Source organism: Neofelis nebulosa, chromosome 11 (assembly GCF_028018385.1).
Source record: "Neofelis nebulosa isolate mNeoNeb1 chromosome 11, mNeoNeb1.pri, whole genome shotgun sequence".
Classification (NCBI taxonomy): Eukaryota; Metazoa; Chordata; class Mammalia; order Carnivora; family Felidae; genus Neofelis; species Neofelis nebulosa.
In genome coordinates this window covers 95,341,171-95,362,846 of record NC_080792.1, presented here as the reverse complement: position 1 = coordinate 95,362,846, position 21,676 = coordinate 95,341,171, and the positions used below count along the sequence as shown (strand labels likewise).

General features: G+C 44.5%; 1 protein-coding gene and 2 long non-coding RNA genes across 7 annotated transcripts; all 3 read left to right on the top strand.

Moving 5' to 3' along the window:
• The first annotated feature begins 16 nt into the window (after positions 1–16).
• LOC131489557 (uncharacterized) lies at positions 17–5,000 on the top strand. Its single transcript, XR_009250654.1, has 2 exons — positions 17–3,259; positions 3,488–5,000. It is a non-coding gene; the product is annotated as an uncharacterized LOC131489557 (long non-coding RNA).
• Positions 5,001–6,287: 1,287 nt separating this feature from the next.
• On the top strand, positions 6,288–18,313 carry LOC131489556 (uncharacterized). Of its 5 annotated transcripts, none has more exons than XR_009250652.1 (3): positions 6,288–6,621; positions 9,694–9,853; positions 18,273–18,313. It is a non-coding gene; the product is annotated as an uncharacterized LOC131489556 (long non-coding RNA). The 5 variants fall into 5 exon arrangements; XR_009250651.1 differs by lacking the exon at positions 18,273–18,313 and adding an exon at positions 17,085–17,870; XR_009250653.1 differs by lacking the exon at positions 18,273–18,313 and adding an exon at positions 13,758–15,871.
• A 3-nt stretch (positions 18,314–18,316) lies between these two features.
• On the top strand, positions 18,317–21,240 carry LOC131489555 (zinc finger protein 182-like). Its single transcript, XM_058691574.1, has 2 exons — positions 18,317–18,335; positions 19,407–21,240. The coding sequence occupies exon 2, from the start codon at positions 19,520–19,522 to the stop codon at positions 20,459–20,461; it is 942 nt and encodes a 313-aa protein (XP_058547557.1). The 5' UTR covers positions 18,317–18,335; positions 19,407–19,519; the 3' UTR covers positions 20,462–21,240.
• The last annotated feature ends 436 nt before the right edge of the window (positions 21,241–21,676 follow it).

Below are 21,676 nucleotides of genomic sequence, written 5' to 3'. Positions count from 1 at the left end.
GACGTATGCAAAAGACTGAGCATCTTGAATTAGAGATTTCAGTATGAAGAAGTCCTAATAGTTTTGAAGAATTCTGGTAAGCATGATTATCGAAATAATCCTATAGAGTTGTGTTGTACGTAAGTTACAAAGAGTAGTTGATTTTAAGTGGTAGCTGTGTTTTAAGTGTGAAGATCTGCTTTCTGCTGTGGTGATGTGGCAAGGGCCAGACTGATCCCCTGCCTTGAACAGCTAGAAACTGTAAAATGTATATGAAATAACGGTTTCGAGACCTATGACAGGCGGAGCGGAAGTGTGTGATCCCTGGCAGAAGGTGTAGAGAGTGAGGTGAGCCCATAAGAGCCCAGCCTGGTGCCTGGTGCCTGGTGCCTGGTGGCAGTTCCCAGGGTGCACATCAGGGGAAGGAACAAATGTGGTCTTGCTGAATCAAAGAGAATTGCTGAATTGGCATTTGGGGAGGCCAGAGTAGCTAAAGTTTGCAGCGAGTTGTACTGGAGAGGAGAGAGCTTCCCGGAGAGAGGGCTGCAGAAATCTACAAGGAGTCTGCTTAGTCTTTTGGCTTAGTACTGATTTGCACATGTGTGACCAGAAATTTCCTGAGTCCAGGAAAAGTGCTGGAAAGCAGTCCGCCAAACAGTTCCCAGAAATCAATGTAGGGCTGGGAATAAAATTCCCACCACCTGAAATGGCAACGACTTTTAACACATGGGGCATCGGGTAGGATTCCCAGCAGAGTATTATCTTAGTAGTGAAGTAATTAATCCTAGATCGAAAGCTAGTCTGGACCCACAATGTCTGGCATCCAAAAACATAGCTGGCATACACAGGAGCCATGAGAATATGACTTGTAACCAGGAGAAAAATCAGTCACTAGAAAGGTACAGAAAAAATGGAAGCAGTTGGCATTAAATAAGGATATTCAAATAGCTTTTATAGATATATGGGAAAACAGGAATGTGACAGATGAATTGGAAGATGTATTTTTAAAAGCCTGAGTGGAACTTCTCAGGATGAAAACAACAATATCTGAAAATTAAAACAAAAAAACAACTTTGGATGGAATTAAGAGCAGATTAGACATAGAATATCAATGAACTTGAGTGAAAATAAAAACTGTCCAACTGATGGACACAGAAAAAAAAAAAAACTCGAAGAAAAGACAATAGGGAGTTGGTTACAGCAAGGCACGTGTATTCGTATGGAGTCCTAGAAGGACAGGGCAGAGAAGAGGCCTAAGAAAGTATTTGAGTAAATAACAGATGAAATGTTTACACAGATGATGAAAAATGTAACTCCACATATTCAAGAAGTTCAAAGAACCTCAAGATCATGAAGAAAATCCTGCTGATGGACATCCTAGTCAAACGGATAAAACCCGATGATAAAGAGAACAGTTGTAAAGCACCTGGAGAAAGACAGGATACTTGCACAGAACAGAGGACCACACACACTTGTGGTCAGAAACTACTCGAGCTGGAACACAACGGAGTGAGGGACAGACAACTTTACATAAAACCCCCACCACCTGCCGTTTGTCTATTTCCCATCAAAAACATCTTTCAAATATGATAGCAAAAAAAAAAAAAAGTTTCTCAGAGAAGCAAAATGAAAGAGACTTTATCTATAGACCTTATTTCAGGAAACACTAAAGCAAGTTTTGGTGCAGCAAGAAAATCCTAGGTGGAAATGAGGATCTACAGGAAGAAAAGAGGAGCTCTGGAAGTGGTGAATATGTGGGTAAATATAAAAGATCTCTTTCCTCATTTAAGAGTCTTTTAAAATGGTAATTGACTGCTTAAAGCCAAATAATGTATTGTGGGTTATGATGTCTTTAGAAGTAAAGTGTATCTCAACGACAACACTTAAGTGTGAATCTTCAGAACTAGTTAAATAGACTGCATCCTCTGAGTCAGAAACCTGCTTCCCCAGGGCTCAGGGCAACTTGTGTGTGTAGCAGCCACACAGTAGAATGGCACATGTGACGGACGTGTGTATGTGCTGCTCGTTCTCCACATCCCCCCCCTTTCCCGGCTCTGCACCCCCAGGGGATGTCCCCTAGGGACGGCCTCATCAGGGATTGTGCTTAGGTTTGAACACGGGAGGTACTCAGTCAGCGGGCGGGAGGAGAGAGGTTGGAACACTTAACCCCACGCCCCTGCCTGGACCTCGGTGTGAGTGGTGGGTGTGAGTGGTGTCTGTGCCCGAAGGGCTGCAGCACACCCTCCCCCCCTCCCCCTGCTGCCCTCCTGGCGCCATAGACCGTTTTTCAGTTAACGCTTCCTTCTCCTTGCTCTTCACAAGTTGGGGTGTTAACTATTTCTGGGTGCTTACCGACCTCTGGTTGGTTTTGGTTTCCTTAATTCAGAACACATACCTGGACATGGTTCCTCTAGTGAATGTTCTTAGGTTAATATTTTGAGTGTAGCACTTGTTTTCTGTGCCAGGTGTTAAACGAGCATTTAACACAATTCTGAGAATCAGTTACTGGGACAGAATCAGTTACTGGGACATGTGCCTCGTCGGGCATAGACTGACATCCATCAAGATTTCCCACACTAAATATCAATATTTTCTGTTTTTAACCAGTTCAGTAGAAATTATAACAAGCAACAAAATTCTTTGTGTTTTTTTGTTTTGCTGCAAATCTAAATGGCTCCATAGGTTGTTGTCTGCTACATATCCAGTGGTCTTGCACTTACACTAACTCTTGAAACCAAAACATTTATGAAGTCTTATGCTACCTCTCGATTAGCCAAGCAATTTACAACAAAAAGAAAAAAAAATGTCATTTATGTTCAATATGTATGGACAAGGAAAAAGATAGTTTCTGAGTAAGGCAGAAGGGAATGATGCTTCATGCTTCCTAGCTTGTCACTTAGAAACACTGTGCTGTGCAGTTAAAATGTCCTCATTCCAGAGTCTGTTGCTTTTTATTACATATAATCTATGTAATCTGTAACCCCCACACAAGACTTCCATGTCAGCAGGTCAGCATTACTACAGACAATCACTTCAGGGGCTCCACCCCAGTGCCTGTCACACACTACCCAGCCTCGTGAAGTGTGATAAGTTAGGATGAAATAAACCACCAAAGAGGCCCAACGTAGCAGCACCGTCCTGTCATTTGTCGAATACCTCTTAAGACTTCATTTCACCTTTCTGTACCCTCTCTCACCCAGTCTGGTAACCACTTTTGAAGGGAAATATTGCATCGGGCTGCACAGCTGTATTTTCTTTTTCTTTTTTAAATTTTTTTAATGTTTATTTATTTCTTTTTTTTTTTTTTTTTTTTTTAATTTTTTAATTTTTGGGACAGAGAGAGACAGAGCATGAACGGGGGAGGGGCAGAGAGAGAGGGAGACACAGAATCGGAAACAGGCTCCAGGCTCCGAGCCATCAGCCCAGAGCCTGACGCGGGGCTCGAACTCACGGACCGCGAGATCGTGACCTGGCTGAAGTCGGACGCTTAACCGACTGCGCCACCCAGGCGCCCAATGTTTGTTTATTTCTGAGAGAGAGACAAAGCATGAGTGGGGAGGGGCAGAGAGAGAGGGAGACACAGAATCTGAAGCAGGCTCCAGGCTCCGAGCTGTCAGCACAGAGCCCGACACAGGGCTCGAACCCACAAGCCGTGAGATCATGACCTGAGCCGAAGTCGGACGCTCAACTGACTGAGCCACCCAGGCACCCCTGTATTTTCTCTCCCATTTGTGTTTGCATTTCGATCTGCATTTTGAAGAAGCTTTTCACGCAGGTGTTCCTTTTTGTACAACCGCAACGGCACCATTCACACTGTAGTCTGTGCCAGTAAACTTGTGTATAACTCTGATCCTGTCTTTAAGGAATTAGCTAGCAAATGATATAAATATTTCAAAGCTTGGGCACAACTGGACTAGCACTGTGACAGTCAGCTGTGGCAGTGTCTGCAACAGTGCCGTGTGCCCTCTAGGTGGCAGCACATAAGCCTAACAGCTTTTCCCTCCCCACCCCTTTGTCATGCTGAAGGTCAGGCTACACTCACTCTCATTATCTTAGAAAACTTCATCTCATCATGTCTGTCTGCAGCATAGACACAGGCAGTGTAACATCTTGTGACCAGCTCACAAGCATGACCAGTAGCTAAGTTACGAGGTGCCTCCCAGCGTGGCTCACCCCACCTGTGGACTTGGTGGTGCCATCTGGTAACTTTATTTTCTTTGGGGGTCTTTGTAACTTAGGTCACAGTGACTACTCATTGAATCCAGGTAGTCTGGACATCTTGTCATTGAGCCTATTCCTTTCAGATGCTAAGATTAAATAAACCAGGGAACACCAACTTTATTGAATAACTAAGTCATTATACATAGATATTTTACAACACCTAAATCATTAAAAGTGCCCAACAAATAGTGTAGCTATAGAAGCAGCCACTGGTAAGATAAGAGAGAAATACAAATGAAGTGACATTTGTTATCAGATTCTCATTTAAAGCATTGCTATGATTCCTAGCATTAAAATTATTTACAAAAAACCCACATCAAGCTGAGATTCCCAAGAAGATGGGGAAGCAGATTAACTTCTAGCATTTGTTAGAGAGGGGTTATGTTAAGGAAGCATATTAAACTACCACTACCATTGGAATGGCTGTGTGGCTTTATCTCCAAACCATGGTGGCCACAGGGCCGCTCTAAGTGCATGAACAAGTCATATATACTTATTCTGTTGTATGTGTTTGTACAGAGCAGAATGTGTCAGGCAATGACATCTGAGATCTGGGCCACCTGTGCCTCACACACAAGGACAGGGCAGACAGCTAATGAACAAGGTCAGCTGTTGTCCCTTTGGTGAGAAGCAGGCTGTAAGTTGCTGGCATGTGTTTCCACTGCCTGGTGCACCTGGAGAGCAAGGGCGCCTGTGGGAGCTGTGGGAGCTCAGACTGGTGCACACACATCTCTCTGCTGTGCTTGAAAAGAAAATCTCTGTACCTGTATGTTTACTGAGTAAACTGTTGAATGAATTAATATGTGTGAGCGTGATCATTGGGAACAATGAACTCTAGCTTCCATTCAACTAGGTAACCCAAACCAAATCTGAGCTGTCGCCAGTTTCCAACATGTTTATCATTCAAATACTCCTGGAACATCAAGAGACCAGCTTTCGTTTACTTGTCGGCAGTGTTAAGAGTTAATGCTCTGCCCAGCCCTTGGCTCACCTCGCTTTTTTCCCCCCATGCTAAACTGGGGGCTCCCCTAATCCTTCGAATCTTAAAAGAGTAGGATACTTACAGTTTAGTGAGCACAACTTCTAAAAAGAGATGAGGCACACTAAAAAGATTTACTCACATCTACCCTGTGCTTTCTGTGTCAGATATCACCTGATCCGAATCCCCACGAAACCACATAGTGCAGGACCGACCTGGATTCCACACCCCAATGTCCAGTGCTCAGCCCATGGGAGACGCACTTGTCCTTGGATTCCTTTACGGTCTTTTCCCCGAACGTTTAATTTAATTGATTGATTTTATTTTTATTTTTGAGAGAGAGTGTGAGCAGGGGAGGGGGGAGAGCAAGAGAGGGAGAATTCCAATCATGTTCTGCGCTGACAGCAGTGAGCCCCATGCAGGGATCCAACTCAGCAACTGTGAGATCATGACCTGAGCTGAACTCGGTCAGACACTCAACGGACTGAGCCACCCAGGCACCAATTTTTTTTTTTTAAGATTTTAGTTGTTTGTTTTTTAATTTTGAGAGAGCGCACGCACGCACGCGCAAGCAGGGGACGGGCAGAGGGAGAGAATCCCAAGCAGGTTCCACGCCCAGTGCAGAGCCCAATGTGGGGCTTGGTCTCAGGGCCCTGGGGTCATGACCTGAGCTGGTATCACGAGTGGAAGGCTTAATGGACTGAGCCCCAGGCGCCCTTTAATATTATATTTTTACTCTCTACACCGAAGTGGGGCTCAACCCACAACCCTGAGATCCGGAGTGGCTGTTCCACCGACTGAGCCAGCTGGGCACCCCAGACTGCTTTCCGGTCTGCAAGTCCTCCGAGCACAATCAGGCCCCTACTTTCATTAGTACCGGAGTTTGTTAAGTTGCGTGCTTCTCCCTGACTGAAAGGCTCTCCTATGGAAGGAACGAGAAACCACCAACTCCCGCATTCGTTCACCAGCGCGTATACACTCGGCCGGCGCCCTGCAACCAGGGAACTGGTGAAAAGCCCTGGGAGTTTATATGGCCAGGCGCGCCGCGGAGCCCTCTGGAAGATGTAGTTCTGGGACGAGCGGCACTCTGGGAAATGTAGTGCTGCGCGCACGCTTCCTCGGTGGGCCGGGCGAATCTTGGTACTACTGGCCGGAGGGGGAGGCCGTGTGGGGAGCGGGCGGGCTGCGGGGCTGGGGCGGCCTCGGTGTCCGCGCGGGCCCCGCGGTGTCCCCGGTGCGCGTTCTGCGGGTCAGGGCAGCGTGTGGGGCCAGTGGGGTCTGGGGCGGCGGGGCAGAGCGGGCCGGTCAGGCAGGATCGGAGCAGGGGACTCCGGGGATGGGTGACTGGGCCTGCGCGGAGGGCGCTGGAGGGAGCGGGGCTGAGAGCGGCTGGGGGCCGACGCCTGCTGAAGGGGCCGTGGGGCTCGGTGACGGGTAGTGAGGTGAGTGAGCGGGGGCCTGTCCGGACGAGTGTGGGGGCGGGGGCGGGGCTGGCGGGGTGCGTGGGGCGAGGGGTGGTTGTGGACCTGTTAGGGCGGCGTTCGGGGGCCTGCAGAAAGTGGTGGGACAGAATTAGAGATTTAAAGCATTCGTGCCTTAAAGTCACCTTCGGGGAGTGAAAGATGGGGCCGCAGGCCTGAGCTGGTCTCAAGGTGTCAGTGATGTGGGCTGGGGGCGCCTTCGGGGTGTCAGGGATTGGGGCAGCTGTGGAGTGCAGAAATCGGGCGCCTGGTGGGGTTAGTGAAGGGCAAATAGAATTTGCTGATTGGAGGGAGCGTGAAGTTGAATATTTTCGGGGTGATAGATTGGGGTCTTGTGTGGTTTGGGGATTGCTGGGGTTTGCAAGAGCTCTGTGAGTGGGGGGACATTACTGGAGGGGGATTTTTCTCATTAACCTGTTACTTTGCCTTCGGGTTGAGTAGTTTGGGAGGCCAGTGGAGGTGTGGGGGGCGCTGTGTGTGTCACTAATTATAGGCTCACGGAGGAAGTGAGCCTAGGATGTCAGTTTACATCAGTGACTGGGGAATCCAGAGATCAGGATCAGGATGCCTGATGGGTGAGGAATTGGGGACAGTAGGAATGATTGAGCCATTAGGAAGGCCTGGGTATCAGTCAGAAGAGTATTGGGGCACCTGGCTGGCCTAGTCGCTGGCGTGGGCAATTATTGAACTCGGGGTTGTGAGTTCAAGCCCCAGGTTGGGCGCAGAGTTCGCCTTTATTTTTTTTTTTTTTTTCAACATTTTTTTATTTATTTTTGGGACAGAGAGAGACAGAGCATGAACGGGGAGGGGCAGAGAGAGAGGGAGACACAGAATCGGAAACAGGCTCCAGGCTCCGAGCCATCGGCCCAGAGCCTGACGCGGGGCTCGAACTCACGGACCGCGAGATCGTGACCTGGCTGAAGTCGGACGCTTAACCGACTGCGCCACCCAGGCGCCCCAGAGTTCGCCTTTAAAAACAAAAAAGAAAAGGAAGAAAGAGTAGTGATTGTGGAACTATGGGTTAGTGACTGATTGTGGTACTATGGGGTTGGTGACTTGGTAGCCTGGAGGTGGAGGCAGAGACTGGTAGACATTTGGCTGTGAGTAACTGGGGGGCTGTGGGAATGACTGGGGACATAGTAGATTGGGACAACTGAGGCGACAGTTTGTGGGGACAGCCGGAGGAGTCATCGGGAAGCCTGTGGGAGTTAATAAGTTGGGGGGTGAATGAGGGACTTATTGGTGTAAGTGATAGGGTTGTGGGAGTTAGTGATGGGCCGAATGTGTCTGGTGACTGGGACTCACAGGGCTTGTTGGGAGTATGACTGGTGGAGTAAGTGGTGAATGGGCTTTTGCAAATGGTTGATTAGTGAGCTGTGGAATTGACTGGGAGGTCTTTGAGGCTGCTGATTGGGTGGACTTGGGGTCAGGGATCGAAGACGAGGGATGCCTGGATATCAGGTGTTGGTTGAAAATTGATTGAGTTTTTATACGATATAATCACAGGTCTACAGTTATATTTATTGGCCTGAAAGTGGGTTTACTATATAGCATAAAAGGCGATTCAAAAATGTGAGACTGTAAGATCACAGTTTTGTAACAATGTCAGATGGTTTCTAACACCCTATGAGAGAGGTACCTTTGAAGTAGTGGAGTTATGGGTAATAATTGTTAGTTGATATGTATTTTCTGATTTCTCTATAATCATGTCCTGTAATAGTAAGAGCGCTAACTAGCATTTACTAAATGTGTATGTGCCAGTTATAGTTCTAAGGTACTTACATGTATTAACTAATTTAGAACTCTCAAAGAACGTTATGACCTTAAAATGAATTGTTTGTTGTATTTTGAGGAGAAACTCAGCTGAATTATTCATTTCATGAATGGTTGGATTCACTTTCCTCTTTTATTCATGCCTTTATTTAAAAATGAAATTGATGTTCAAGGGGTGCCTGGGTGGCTCAGTGGGTTAAACATCTGACTTCAGCTCAGGTCATGATCTCGTGATTCGTGGGTTCCAGCCCCACGTCGGGCTCTGTGCTGACAGCTCAGAGCCTGGAGCCTGCTTCGGATTCTGTGTCTCCTCTCTCTCTGCCCTTCTGCCACTCATACTCTGTGTGTGTGTCTCTTTCTCTCAAAAATAAACAAACATTGAAAACATTTTTTAAATGAAATTGATGTTCTTATTTCCTGTTTGCTATATATTTTACACACACACCATTGCTGTCTCCCTTCCTTTCAGAGACAATGAATGCTTGGTTAAATGCTATCAATGCTGTGGGGTTCCTTCTGCGTACGCTGCTGTTTGAGTCCTTGTTAGATCTGTTTACAATCTTTTTTTAAAAGTTTGTTTATTGGGGCACCTGGGTGGCTCAGTCAGTTAAGCATCTGACTTCAGCTCAGGTCATGATCTCACGGTTCATGAGTTTGAGCCCCACATCGGGCTCTGTGCTGACAACTCGGAGCCTGAAGCCTGCTTCAGATTCTGTGTCTCCCTCTCTCTCTCCTCCCCTGCTTGCGCTCTGTCTCTCTCTCCCTCAAAAATAAATAAAACATTTTAAAAATTAAATTAAATTTAAAAAGTTTATTTATTTTGAGAGAGAAAGAGAGAGCACGAGCAGAGGAAGGGCAGAGGGATAGAGAATCCCAAGCAGGTTCCACTCTTTGTGGAACCCAACGCGGGGTTCGATCCCACGAACTGTGAAATCATGACCTGAGCCAAAATTAAGAGTTGGATGCTTAACTGACTGAGTCACCCAGGAGCCTAGAGTATTTTTTTTTCATTTAAGTTTATTTAATTTCTAGTTAGTTAACATATATGGTAAAGTTGGCTTCGGGTGTAGAATTTAGTGCTTCATCGCTCAGATACCACACCCAATGCTCATCACAAGTGTCCTCCTTAATACTCATCACCCATTTAAAGTCTGTTTAGAGTCTATAGAAAACACAGTTTGAGCTTTAAATGAAGGTGAGTTTTCAGCAAAAGAGGGAGATTTGCATCTACTAAAGAGACTTTGTTAACTGATTCAACAGATTCCGGTTTCCATGAAGTAATTGGCTTATTTGAGATAAAGAAGTCCCAGAGGTGAATCCTTGGTGAAGAGAGTCCTGACCAGAGGAGTTAAGAAGGATAGAGCAGAGCCTAAAGTTACTGGCCATTTCCCAAGTGTGGCAGAAAATGACTAAGTCCCAGGTAAGTAATTCATTTATTTCCCCAGTTATGGTTCCATACAATTCACCCATTTAAAGTGAACAATTTACTGTTTTTTTAATGTTTATTTATTTTTGAGAGAGAGACACACACACAGAATTAGAAGCAGGCTCCAGGCTCTAAGCTGCCAGCACAGAGCCCGACGCAGGGCTCGAACTCACAAACTGCAAGATCGTGACCTGAGCTGAAGTCGGACGCTCAACTGACTGAGCCACCCAGGCGCCCCTTTTACTGTTTTTTAGTAAGTTTAGAGACTTCTGCAACCATCCAATTGCTCATCCTCCTAAAAGAGCACCCCGTTAGCAGGTGTTCCCCATTTCTCCCTGCCCCGGCTCCAGGCAAGCACAGTACGCTCTCTGTGTCTCTGGATTTGCCCCTTCTCCCCATTTCATATCAATGGAATCACACCTGTTCTTTTGCGACTGGCTTCTTTCGTGTAGCTCGCTTTCAAGAGGGGACATATTTTAATACTTTATTGTCTTTTGTTGTGGAATGATAATCTGTTGTGTGACTATACCACATTTTGGCAGTTCCGTATTTGCTAAACATTTGGGTTATTTCCACATTTTGGCGATTATGGCTGATGCTACCGTGAACATTTGTGCATATGTTTTCTGTTCTCTTGGGATACATGCCTAGGAGTGCAATGGCTGGTTCATGTCGTAACTATATTTAACATTTTGAGAAACTGACAAACTGTGTTTTTTAAGTTGCTGATTCATTTGACAATCCCACCAGCAATATATGAGGGCTTCCATTTCTCCACCTCCTCATCAACACTGTCACTGTCTCACTGTGGCCATTCTAGTGGGTGTGAAATGGTACCTTGTGGTTTTCATTGCATTTTCTTCTGTATCCACTGATGTGTCTGGGCATAAAATTTTTATTCACATTTTTTTTAAGGTCTATTCATTTTTTGAGAGAGAGAGAGCAAGCGAGCACGAATGGGGAAGGAGCAGAAGGAAAGGGAGACGCAGGATCCGAAGCAGGCTCCAGGCTCTGAGCCGTCAGCACAGAGCCCGACGCGGGGCTCGAACCCACGAACCATGACATCATGACCTGAGCTGAAGTCAGATACTTAACCAACTGGGCTACCCAGGCACCCTGTCACATTTTTTTTTTTTTTTAATTTACATTCTTTTATTGCTTTCAGTTGGAAAAGCTTTTGCCTGCCTTCAACTTTGGGCAATTTTCCTGTTTTGCTTCCCTGATTATTTCCTCCCCTTTATTCTCCATTTTCTCCAGTTTTGGAATGCTTGATGGGTATTCTCTTCTGGATCTATGCTCTGAGTTTAAAAACTTTTCTTTAATATATTTGACTTCTTTTCTTCTCACCTTGATTCTTGCAGAATTCATCAGTGTGGTAATTCACACTGCAAATGTCCTCTTCCATTAGATACATTCTGCTGTTTGGCCAGTATATCGAGATTTTTTTCCATTCAAGTTTTTAAATTTTATTTTTAATTTTATGTATTTATTTATTTATTTTTTTATTTTATTTTATTTTTTTTTAAAATTTTTTTTTTTTTCAACTTTTTAATTTATTTTTGGGACAGAGAGAGACATAGCATGAACGGGGAAGGGTCAGAGAGAGAGGGAGACACAGAATCGGAAACGAGCTCCAGGCTCTGGGCCATCAGCCCAGCCCAGAGCCTGACGCGGGGCTCGAACTCACGGACCGCGAGATCGTGACCTGGCTGAAGTCGGACGCTTAACCGACTGCGCCACCCAGGCGCCCCTTATTTATTTTTTTAGAGAGAGTGAGTGAGCGAGCATGAGCAGGGAGGTGGGGCACAAAGGGAGAGAAAATCCCAAGCAGGTTCCACATTCAGTGCGGAGCCAGACTTGGGGCTTGATCCCACAACCCTGGGATCATGACCTGAGCTGATATCAAGACTTGGACGTGCACCCAGCCGAACCACCCAGGCGCCCCTTCCATTCAAGTTTTAATAGCAACTTTTTTAATGATTCCTTCCAATGTTTCAGTGTGATGGTTGAAGAGAAGGGCCTAAAATGTGTGTGTTGTTTGCATTAAGATATTTGTTTCAAAATTAAATATACTATTTTTGTAGGGATAATAACCTATATAGGATGTGAAATCCAGATCTTGTGTTTGGCATAAAATCACTCTTTTGTTTTGTTTTGTTTTTTTTAATTACCAGTAATGTGTTGGAGTCAGCTCATACCAACTTGCAAAACTTAAATTCTGAGTTTTGTAAACCAGTTATTAAACTTTGATAGCTTGAAATCAGCCATGGTAGGAATATTTTCAACACAGATTAGCAAATGCTACAAATTAGGACTGTTTTTCCAGAGAACTGACTTCTCAGCATAAGTCTGGATCACATTGAATATCTAATCACCCTCAGAAGTCATTCACGAGTTTAACAGCTTCACACATCAGATTGACTAATCTGGCTGGCATCATAGACTCAATTAGATTACCAACATGGTACAGGGAATCATTAAACCGGTGAACTGAATGAATATGTGCCCCAATTCATATCTTGTATGAAAAGAGCCACATCTGCAGGGCTGAGACATGTCTAAAATTGACTGTCCTAAGATCCATGTAAGGCTTCTCCAGTAGAGTGCCCCAGTACTGTGGGGTTTTTGGTCTGTTTTGTTTTTGTTAGAATTAAATCCAAAATATGTTCACTGTGATTTATTCTTTGACCCTGAATCAGGTAAAGTGTGCTGCTTAATTTACAAATACTCGAGGTGAGGAGTTCTCTACATACCTTTTTGTTATTACGTTCTGATTGTATTTTTTTATGGTCAGAGAACGTCTCCTTATGATATCGATTCTTTGGGACTTATTTTATGGTCCAGCATATGGTGTATCTTTGGGAATAATCCATGTGAATCAAGGAGAATGTGTTGTTGGATGGAATGTTCAATAAATAAATGTCAATTAGGTTAAATCAGTTGATAGCATGTTCAATTCTATATTCTTACTGATTTTTGTCTACTGGTTCAATCAATTATTGAGAGCCGGTGAAAACCTCCAGTTTTTTTTGAGGATTTGTACAAGAGTTTATGTACAATAAATGCCCAGACATAGAATTTCTGGGTCAAAGGCCATGCAAGTTTTCCATATTAATAGAGATTACAAAATTGCCTTCTAAAAGTGTATTCAAATTTGTGTTATCAACAGTGTTTTGCTGACTCTTCCCCACATCCTTACCAACACTGAGCTGTATCACCTTTTTTTTTTCTTTTCTTTTTTTTTAAGTAGGCTCCATGCCCAGCATGGAGCCCAACACGGGGCTTGAACTCATGACCCTAGATCAAGACCTGAGCTCATGACGTGAACTGAGATCAAGAGTCAGACGCTTAACCAACCGGGCCACCCAGGCGCCCCCATGTCAACTTTTTATCCTTGCCATCCTGATAGATGAAAAATGACATTTCCTTGTATTTTTAGCTTGCATTCTTTTAATTATTGCTGGTAATGTTTTCTATTTGTTGATTATGATAAGATGGACATAAACATGTTCATAATATCGTGCGACCATCACTACATCCGTCACTTTTCCGCCTTATGCAACTGAAACCGCACCCATTTATTGATGTCAGTATTTTCTTCACGTATTTTGAAGCTCTGTTATTTTTTTATTTTTATTGAAACAATTTTTTTAATGTTTATTTATTTTGGAGAGAGAGTCAGAGCACAGGGGGCAGAGAGAGAGAGGGAGACACAGAATCTGAAGCAAGTAACCTCTAGGCTCCGAGCCGTCAGCACAGAGCCTGACGGGGGGCTCGAACCCACAAACCGTGAGATCGTGACCTGAGTTGAAGTCGGAAGCTTAACCGACTGAGCCACCCAGGTGCCCCTCTGTTCCTTTTTTTTCAATATTTGTCCATTTTTGAGAGAGAGAGAGAGAGAGAGAGAGCGTGTGTGCAAACCTATGAGCAGGGGAAGGGCAGAAAAAGAGGGGGACAGAGGATCTGAAATGGGCTCCATGCTGACAGCAGAGAGCCTGACGCAGGGCTTGAACCCACGACTTGAGAGATCATGACCTGAGTGGAATTGGACACTTAACCGACTCAGCCACCTGGCCGCCAGGTGAAGCTTTGTTATTAAATGTTTGCACATTTAGGGTTATTATGTTTTCTTGATGAATTGACCCTTCTGTTGTTATGAAATGTCCTTTTTTATCTTTTATATAAGCAATACCCCTTATCTTGAAGCTTACTTTGTTTAATATTAATGTAGCTACACTAGTTTCCATATGAACGTCTGAGTGCTATTACCCTTTCCTGTATTTTACGTCTAACTTATTTGTACCTCTGTAATTGTGTCTTGAGCACCTGGGTGGCTCAGTCGATTAAGTCACTGACTTTGGCTCAGATCACGATCTCACGGTTCGTGGATTCGAGCCCCGCGTCGGGCTCTGTGCTGACAGCTGAGCCTGGAGCCTGCTTCAGATTCTGTGTCTCCCTCTCTCTGCCCTTCCCCTGCTCACACTCTGTCTCTCTCTGTCTCTCAAAATTAAATAAATTTTAAAAAAATCATCATTAAGTGTGTCTTTGTAAGTATCCTATAGGTAGGTCTTACTTTTTCCAGTCTGATAATCTCTCTTTTCTGTGGAATGTTTATTTAGTCCGTTAACATTTTAAGTAATTATTGACATATTTGGGTTGCAGTCTAGCATCTTGCTATTTGTTTTCTATTTGTACTATTTGTTCTTTGTTTCTTTTCCCTGCCTTCTTTTGGAGCGTTTGTGTGGTGGTCCCTGTTCTCCGGCGTTGGAGAACATGTGCTTCTGCGCGACTCTGCCCTCCTGCTTTCCACAGCCTGAGTCCCCAGGCACAGGAACGAAGCACTTTCTTCTGGGCTTCCTCCCTCCTTCTTCTCACCATGCGATGGGCCCACCCTCCTTGACGAGGCCTTCGGTGTTGGTGGACACATGCTGTGCTGTCTCCATGCAGCCACCCTTTGAAAGTGTTGTTTTGGGTTTTTTTTCCTGAAAAACATGCTAGATTTTTTTGTTTGTTTGAACATTTTGGACATTCCATTATACGTTGGCTTGCATTGTTTCTGGTGAGAGGTCAGTTGTCCCATCCCTCTTATGTTGATCCCTGGAATGTACTGTGTCTTACCCTCTGGCTGATTTTAAGATTTTATTTTTAGTTTTGAGCGATTTGGCTCTGATGAGCCTCGGTCTGGTTTTCTTTATATGTATCCTGATTGGGATACTTTGAGTTTCTTGTGTCTGTGGAATGTTTTTCTTCACATTTGGAACATTTCCAGCCATTATTTACTCAAATATTTTTTTCTGTCCTATTTTCTTTCTTCTGACCCTCCAATTATGGTGTATAAGATGTTTTTATATTGTCCTACAGGTCACTGACACTTGATACATTGTTTCCAGTACTTTATACTGTGTATGTTGTTTTTTTTTTAACTTTATTTTATTTAGTTTGAGACAGAGAGAGCAAGTGTAGGGGAAGGGCAGAGAGAGGGAGAGGGAATCCCAAGCAGGCTCCATACTGTCAGCACAGAGCCCAATGCGGGGCTCGATCTCATGAACTGTGACATCATGACCTGAGCCGAAATCAAGAGTCAGGCGCTTAACCGAATGAGCCACCCAGGTGCCCCTGTATGGTTTTTATTAATCGATTTTCAAGTTCATGAATCTTTTCCTTCATAACATCAGATCTGCTGTTAAGTCCATTTGATAAGTACTTAATATCAGCTGTTCAGTCTAGAGTTTCTATTTGGTTCTTTTTTAAAAAATTAATTTCCTTTTCTCTCCTGAAAGATTCCATCCCTTCACTTATCATATCCATGTTTCCTCTAAGTTATTCAACATATTTAGTATTGTTATTTTAGAGTCTGTCTCTTAATTCACATAACTTAGGCATCTGTAGTTCTCCTTCTGTTGGCTGGTTTTACTTTCTGTGGCCGTAGTTCTTGGTCACATTTTTATACTTCTTTGTATATATATTTTACTGCATTCTAGATGTTGTAAATAAAAAATGGTGGAAACTGAAGTATAACTTGCTTCATTTTGTTCACTTTTCAGAGTATATAGACTCTTTCCTTTAGAAAGTAGGGTGGAGGTTTATCATTCTGGTTTTTTCTAGAAGTGAGTTAAATTAGTTCACAATTTGTTTTATTTATTTGTGTATTTTTTAACGTTTTTATTTTACTTTTTGAGAGACAGAGACGGACAGAGTGCTAGTTGGGGAGGGGCAGAGAGAGAGGGAGACACAGAATCCGAAGCAGGCTCTAGGCTCTGAGCCATAAGCACAGAGCCTGACATGGGGCTCGAACCCATGAACTGTGAGATCATGACCTGAGCCAAAGTCAGACACTCAACGGACTGAGCCAGCCAGGCACCCCTGTTCGGTTATTTATTTAACGTTTATTCATTTGAAAGAGACAGAGTGTGAGTGGGGGAGGGGCAGAGAGAGAGGGAGACACCAGAATCCGAAACAGGTTCCAGGCTCTGAGCTGTCAGCACAGAGCCCGACGCGGGGCTCAAACCCACGGACAACGAGATTATGACCTGAGCCGAAGTCAGACACTGAACCCCCTGAGCCACCCGGGTGTCTGTCAGATTTGCTGTTTAAAACACCAATGTATTTATTGCCCGGCGGACATGTACAAGAAAGTCTCTAAGGCAGGAGCAGAAGGTGAATATTTTAGGCTTTTCCGGCCACACATCCCTGGCACAACTGCTCACCTCCCCTGCGGTCCTGCAAGAGAGTCATGGATCGTACGTGAACAGATGGCTGGAAGCTGGCTTTCAAGAAGCTTTATTTTAGCATCTAAGTGCTGACTGGGCTTGGCAATTTGCATCCCCTGCTCTAAGGTGCGAGCCGGGCGGACAGCACTGCTGGTGCACGGAAGGTGACTGTCCCCAGTGCTGGCACATAGAAGGTGACTCTGTCCCCAGTGCTGGCAGACAGGTGACTGTCCCCACTGCTGACACACAGAAGGTGACTGTCCCCAGTGCTGGCAGACAGATGACTGTCCCCACTGCTGACACACAGGAGGTGACTCTGTCCCCGGTGCTGGCAGACAGGTGACTGTCCCCAGTGCTGGCACACAGAAGGTACTCTGAACCAGCCACACCCGCAGTGCATTCATCCATATTCTTGGCTTGTCTGGATATTGAAAAGTTTTCATTTTTGCCGATCTAAGGGGTAAATGATAACCCCTTACAGTTGTGTTTAAACCACGTATGTTCTCTGGCCCCAGCGTCTGTGGTAACTTGACCTGGCGACAAGATTGAGGGCCCTGTGAGGACAGAGTGGATCCCGTTCACCTTCGTGTTGATGACACCAGAGTGGAACCTCACACACTTGTGGGTCGATAAACATTCTAGGTCATACTATCTTACTTAAAACACTACAGGATTTTTAAGACTTCTGTTTCTCCAGTAAGGTATAATGCAAATCTAGGCATGTGATAAAAAGCCTGTGTACTGAATCCTGATAAGAATGGTCAAAATCAGTGTATCAGAGATGACTTCATTTACAAATAGTGGGAGCTCTGATAATAAGGCCATAGAACTTCCTCCTGCAAGACACCCGGAAGTAGATGGTCCTGGGCTGGCACAGCTCATGACTGGTATAAAGGACAAATTGTTTCCAGGTTTCTGCTCTGCCAAACTTCACTCACATTGTCTCACGGCCCAAGGTGGCTGCAGCAGCTCTGAGGGCAACGTCTGCGGTAACAGCAGGAAGAAAGGTAGAGGGGGCAGAGGGCAAAATCAGTATCTCTTTTACCCAAAAACGGCAGCTTCCCCGCGGATGGCCCTCACACACCTCGTACGTCCTATCTCCAGCACACAGTCACGTGACTGACTCTAGATGTAAGAGAGACAAGAACAGAGGGAACCGGCATCCGGCTCAGAGCAATTGCGATTCGTTACTGGGAACTGGGCACTTTGGCGTGACGGCTCCTGGGGGCTCCCACTCCAGGGCCTTGCCGCCTTTCCTTTATTATGGTATCCATTTCTTCAGATTCAGTAGGGACATGCTCTTTCAGGGGTCATTGGCTTTTGAGGATGTGGCCGTGAACTTCACGCGGGACGAGTGGCAGCTCCTGGACTCTGCTCAGAAGAACTTGTACAGAAATGTGATGCTGGAGAATGTGAGCAGTCTCGTGTCCCTGGGTAAGGACATCTTGTGCGGACTCAGGCTCTGCCCAGGCACTTGCCATTTCCTCTTCGCTTACTATCAACGGGGGCCTTTGAAGTGTGCAATGACTTAGGCTTTAGTTTAAGAATTCACGAATTCTCAGCGCTTTTTTGTGTTGAGTGCACACTCACATCCCAGATGGAAGGCCTCCCTGCACAGCCCCTGAAACTAAGCATTTATTTATTCTCAGAAGTCTGAACCCCAATAAATTAGGCTCAAGTCATGTGTGATTTTTCATATACAGGGTTTCAACTTATCAAACCGGATGTGATCTTCAAACTGGAGGTCCCAAGTCAGAGCTTGTCGGGTGAGTCACATGTGACAAGGTGGAATTTTAATGCCAGTTTAGGGGCGCCGGGGTGGCTCAGTCGGTTAAGTGTCCGACTTCAGCTCAGGTCACGATCTCACGGTTCGTGGGTTCGAGCCCTGCGTCGGCCTCTGTGCTGACAGCTGGGAGCCTGGAGCCTGCTTCGGATTCTGTGCCTCCCTCTCTCTCTGGCCCTCCCCTGCTCATGCTCTGTCTCTCTCTGTCTCAAAAATAAATAAAAAAAAATTTTTTTTAATTTTAATAAAAAAATACATGTCAGTTTACAGTGGACGTAAAGACAGTGAGGGATGGGCACCTTTGAAATGCTGTTTAGATAATTCTCCAATCACTAAACCTTTAGAAGGGACTCAGAACCACGGATATGAGCTTCTCAGATACCCAGATCTTATATAGATCACTTATCTGTATGAGGATAATCTGTCCGTCTTTGCTTTGATTTTAGAGTGAGCTATGCTCCTCTGGTCTGTACTAAGGAGCCCAACCCTTCTCACCTCAGACCGTGTGTGTTCTTTTTCCCTCTCCACACCACAAACGTATCCTGCTGATAGATCCCTTGTCTTTTCACTGGTACCGAGAATTCATTGTGTTTTTTTCTTCTCATCATTCTAATTCCCTCCTATTTTCTTTCCCTTTTTATTGTTAAATGCCTCAGATTACTGTTATATACCTGTGGTCATTCCTTCTATTCTCTACTTGATTTCTTTTATGGAAGTTTACTCCTTCTATGCCTATAACCAAAGGAATAACTTTGGTGTCATCATTTCCTACCTTGTAGTGCAACTTTTTAATGCAGATTGTGCTCAGATAAAACCCTACCTTTGCTTAGGACAGATTATTATATCATGGCCTTTAGCAACCTATTTAGTCAAAGGGTTTTTTTTCCCCCTTTTCCTTATCTATTATTAGTTTTCTACCTCAGTTTCCATGAGAGCACTTTATTTAATTTTAATTCCCAAACATGTATAGTTGTGCATGATGTTTTCTGCACTTCTAGTTCACCTGTTCACGATTATTGAATCCACAAAATATGTTTATCATTCTCCTTTCTAGAATACTGGAAAGTTGACGATTACAAAGCTTGGCACCAAGAAATCCAAGACAGGATTAAAAAATCGGAACATGTCCATGAAACTAATGCCAGTGGAAAAACATTCCAATCCAGCATGAACCTTGCACCGTTAAAGCAAAAGTCCAGTAAGCATGTCTCAAATGGAAAACATTTGAAACACTCGTTAGGTTTATTTACTGAGGCTGGAAACCGTGGAAGAAGGAAACCTGGTAAATTCAATGGATATGAGAAATCCTTTTTCTATACCGAACATGGAAAAACTCGTGTTGGAGCAAAATGCTACGAATGTAATGATTGTGGAAAAGTCACCAGCAAGAAGTCACGACTCATCGTACATCAGAGAACACACACAGGAGAGAAACCATTTAAATGCGGTGAATGTGGCAAAGCCTTTTCCCAGAAGTCACACCTTGTGACACATCGGACGGTTCACACAGGAGAAAAACGTTATGGATGTGAGTGTGGGAAGGCCTTCTCTAGAAAGTCTCATCTCATTACACACCAGAGAACTCACACAGGAGAGAAACCTTATGAATGCAGTGAGTGCAGCAAAGTCTTTTCTCAGACGTCACAGCTCATTATTCATCAGCGAAGTCATACAGGAGAGAGACCGTATGCGTGCGGTGAATGTGGGAAAGGCTTTAGTGGGAAATCGCAACTTATTACTCATAAGAGAACCCATATAGATGAAAAGCCCAATAAATGCAATGAATGTGGGAAAGCCTTCAGAGAGAGGTCAAGTCTCCGTAAACATCAGAGAATTCATTCAGGAGAGAAACCATATGGGTGCAGCGAATGTGGGAAAGCCTTCGGTGGGAAGTCACTCCTCCTCAGACATGAGAAAACTCATTCAGGAGAAAAGCCCTATGGATGTAAGGAATGCACGAAGGCATTTATTTGGAAGTCACAGCTCATCATACATCAGAGGACTCACACAGGAGAGAAGCCCTATGGATGTAGCACTTGTGGGAAAGCTTTTTCCCAGAAATCACACCTCGTGATGCATCAGAGAACTCACACAGAAGAGCAACCCTAGAAATAGAGCGAGCGTGAGACACTTTTAAGAAAATAATCACCCTTCTCTCTATATCATAAAACGCATTTATAAAAATCCTGCGAATGCCACGAGTGTAGGAAGTTCATTGGCAGGAAGTTCTACTTCCCTGAACGTCAGAATGCCGAATTGGAGAGTAAGCCTCTGTGCAGTGAATGTGGCAAAGGCAGTAGAGACAAGCGCTCAGCAAATGGTCTAGTCTCATCATAAATCAAGTTATTCGTATCGAGGACAAAAATAATGACTTAAATGAATATAGGAAAATTTGTCCATAGCAATGTAAAAAAAAAAAAAAATCAATTTCCAGGTACGGTATTGCATCTTTAAAAAAAAGATTATATATTCTAAGTGATAAGCTTATGAAGCTTTAAAGATATGTATGTCTGTGTATGAGTATGTTCAGTAATCTTGACAGCCAAGTAGAAAGCCTATTGCCTCAGACAAACATAGGGCTTATATTCCCGAGTATGGCTACATCTTGTGAATTTATATAATTTCATAGCATATGTGAAATTAATCTGTGAATATGGTATATGTCATGTTTATAGCACAGCATCTCTCAAGGGTGCTGCACAATGTGTATCGTTTGTCTTGTACCATAGTAGAAGGTAAGCCAGACCAAATGATTTAGTTAGTATTTAACAAATAGTTTAAGTTGTATTGCCACAACTTTTTGGCACATGCAAATGAGTTTGGGAACTCTTACCATGCCCTGTGTTCAATAACAGAAGCTGGAATTTTTCAATAAAATCTCCTGCCTCGGGGCGCCTGGGTGGCGCAGTCGGTTAAGCGTCCGACTTCAGCCAGGTCACGATCTCGCGGTCCGTGAGTTCGAGCCCCGCGTCGGGCTCTGGGCCGATGGCTCGGAGCCTGGAGCCTGTTTCCGATTCTGTGTCTCCCTCTCTCTCTGCCCCTCCCCCGTTCATGCTCTGTCTCTCTCTGTCCCAAAAATAAATAAAAAACGTTGGAAAAAAAAAAAAATCTCCTGCCTCTTCTGAGTCGCCAGTTACATCCAGATTGTTCACATTAAACATGCAAAGGCAAGAATACAAGTTAATGTCTGACCAAGTGAGCAAAAGAAAAACTCTGAACTGCATTGCTCGTCATCTAAACAGATGAGAAGTGGAGCTGGCAAAAATAAAATACCCACAAGGGGCTCCCGGGTGGCTCAGTCGGTTGGGCGTCCGACTTCAGCTC

Excerpts from the sequence above, each read along its gene's own strand:
- LOC131489555 (XM_058691574.1), top strand. The coding sequence starts at position 19,520 with ATGAACCTTGCACCGTTAAAGCAAAAGTCCAGTAAGCATGTCTCAAAT.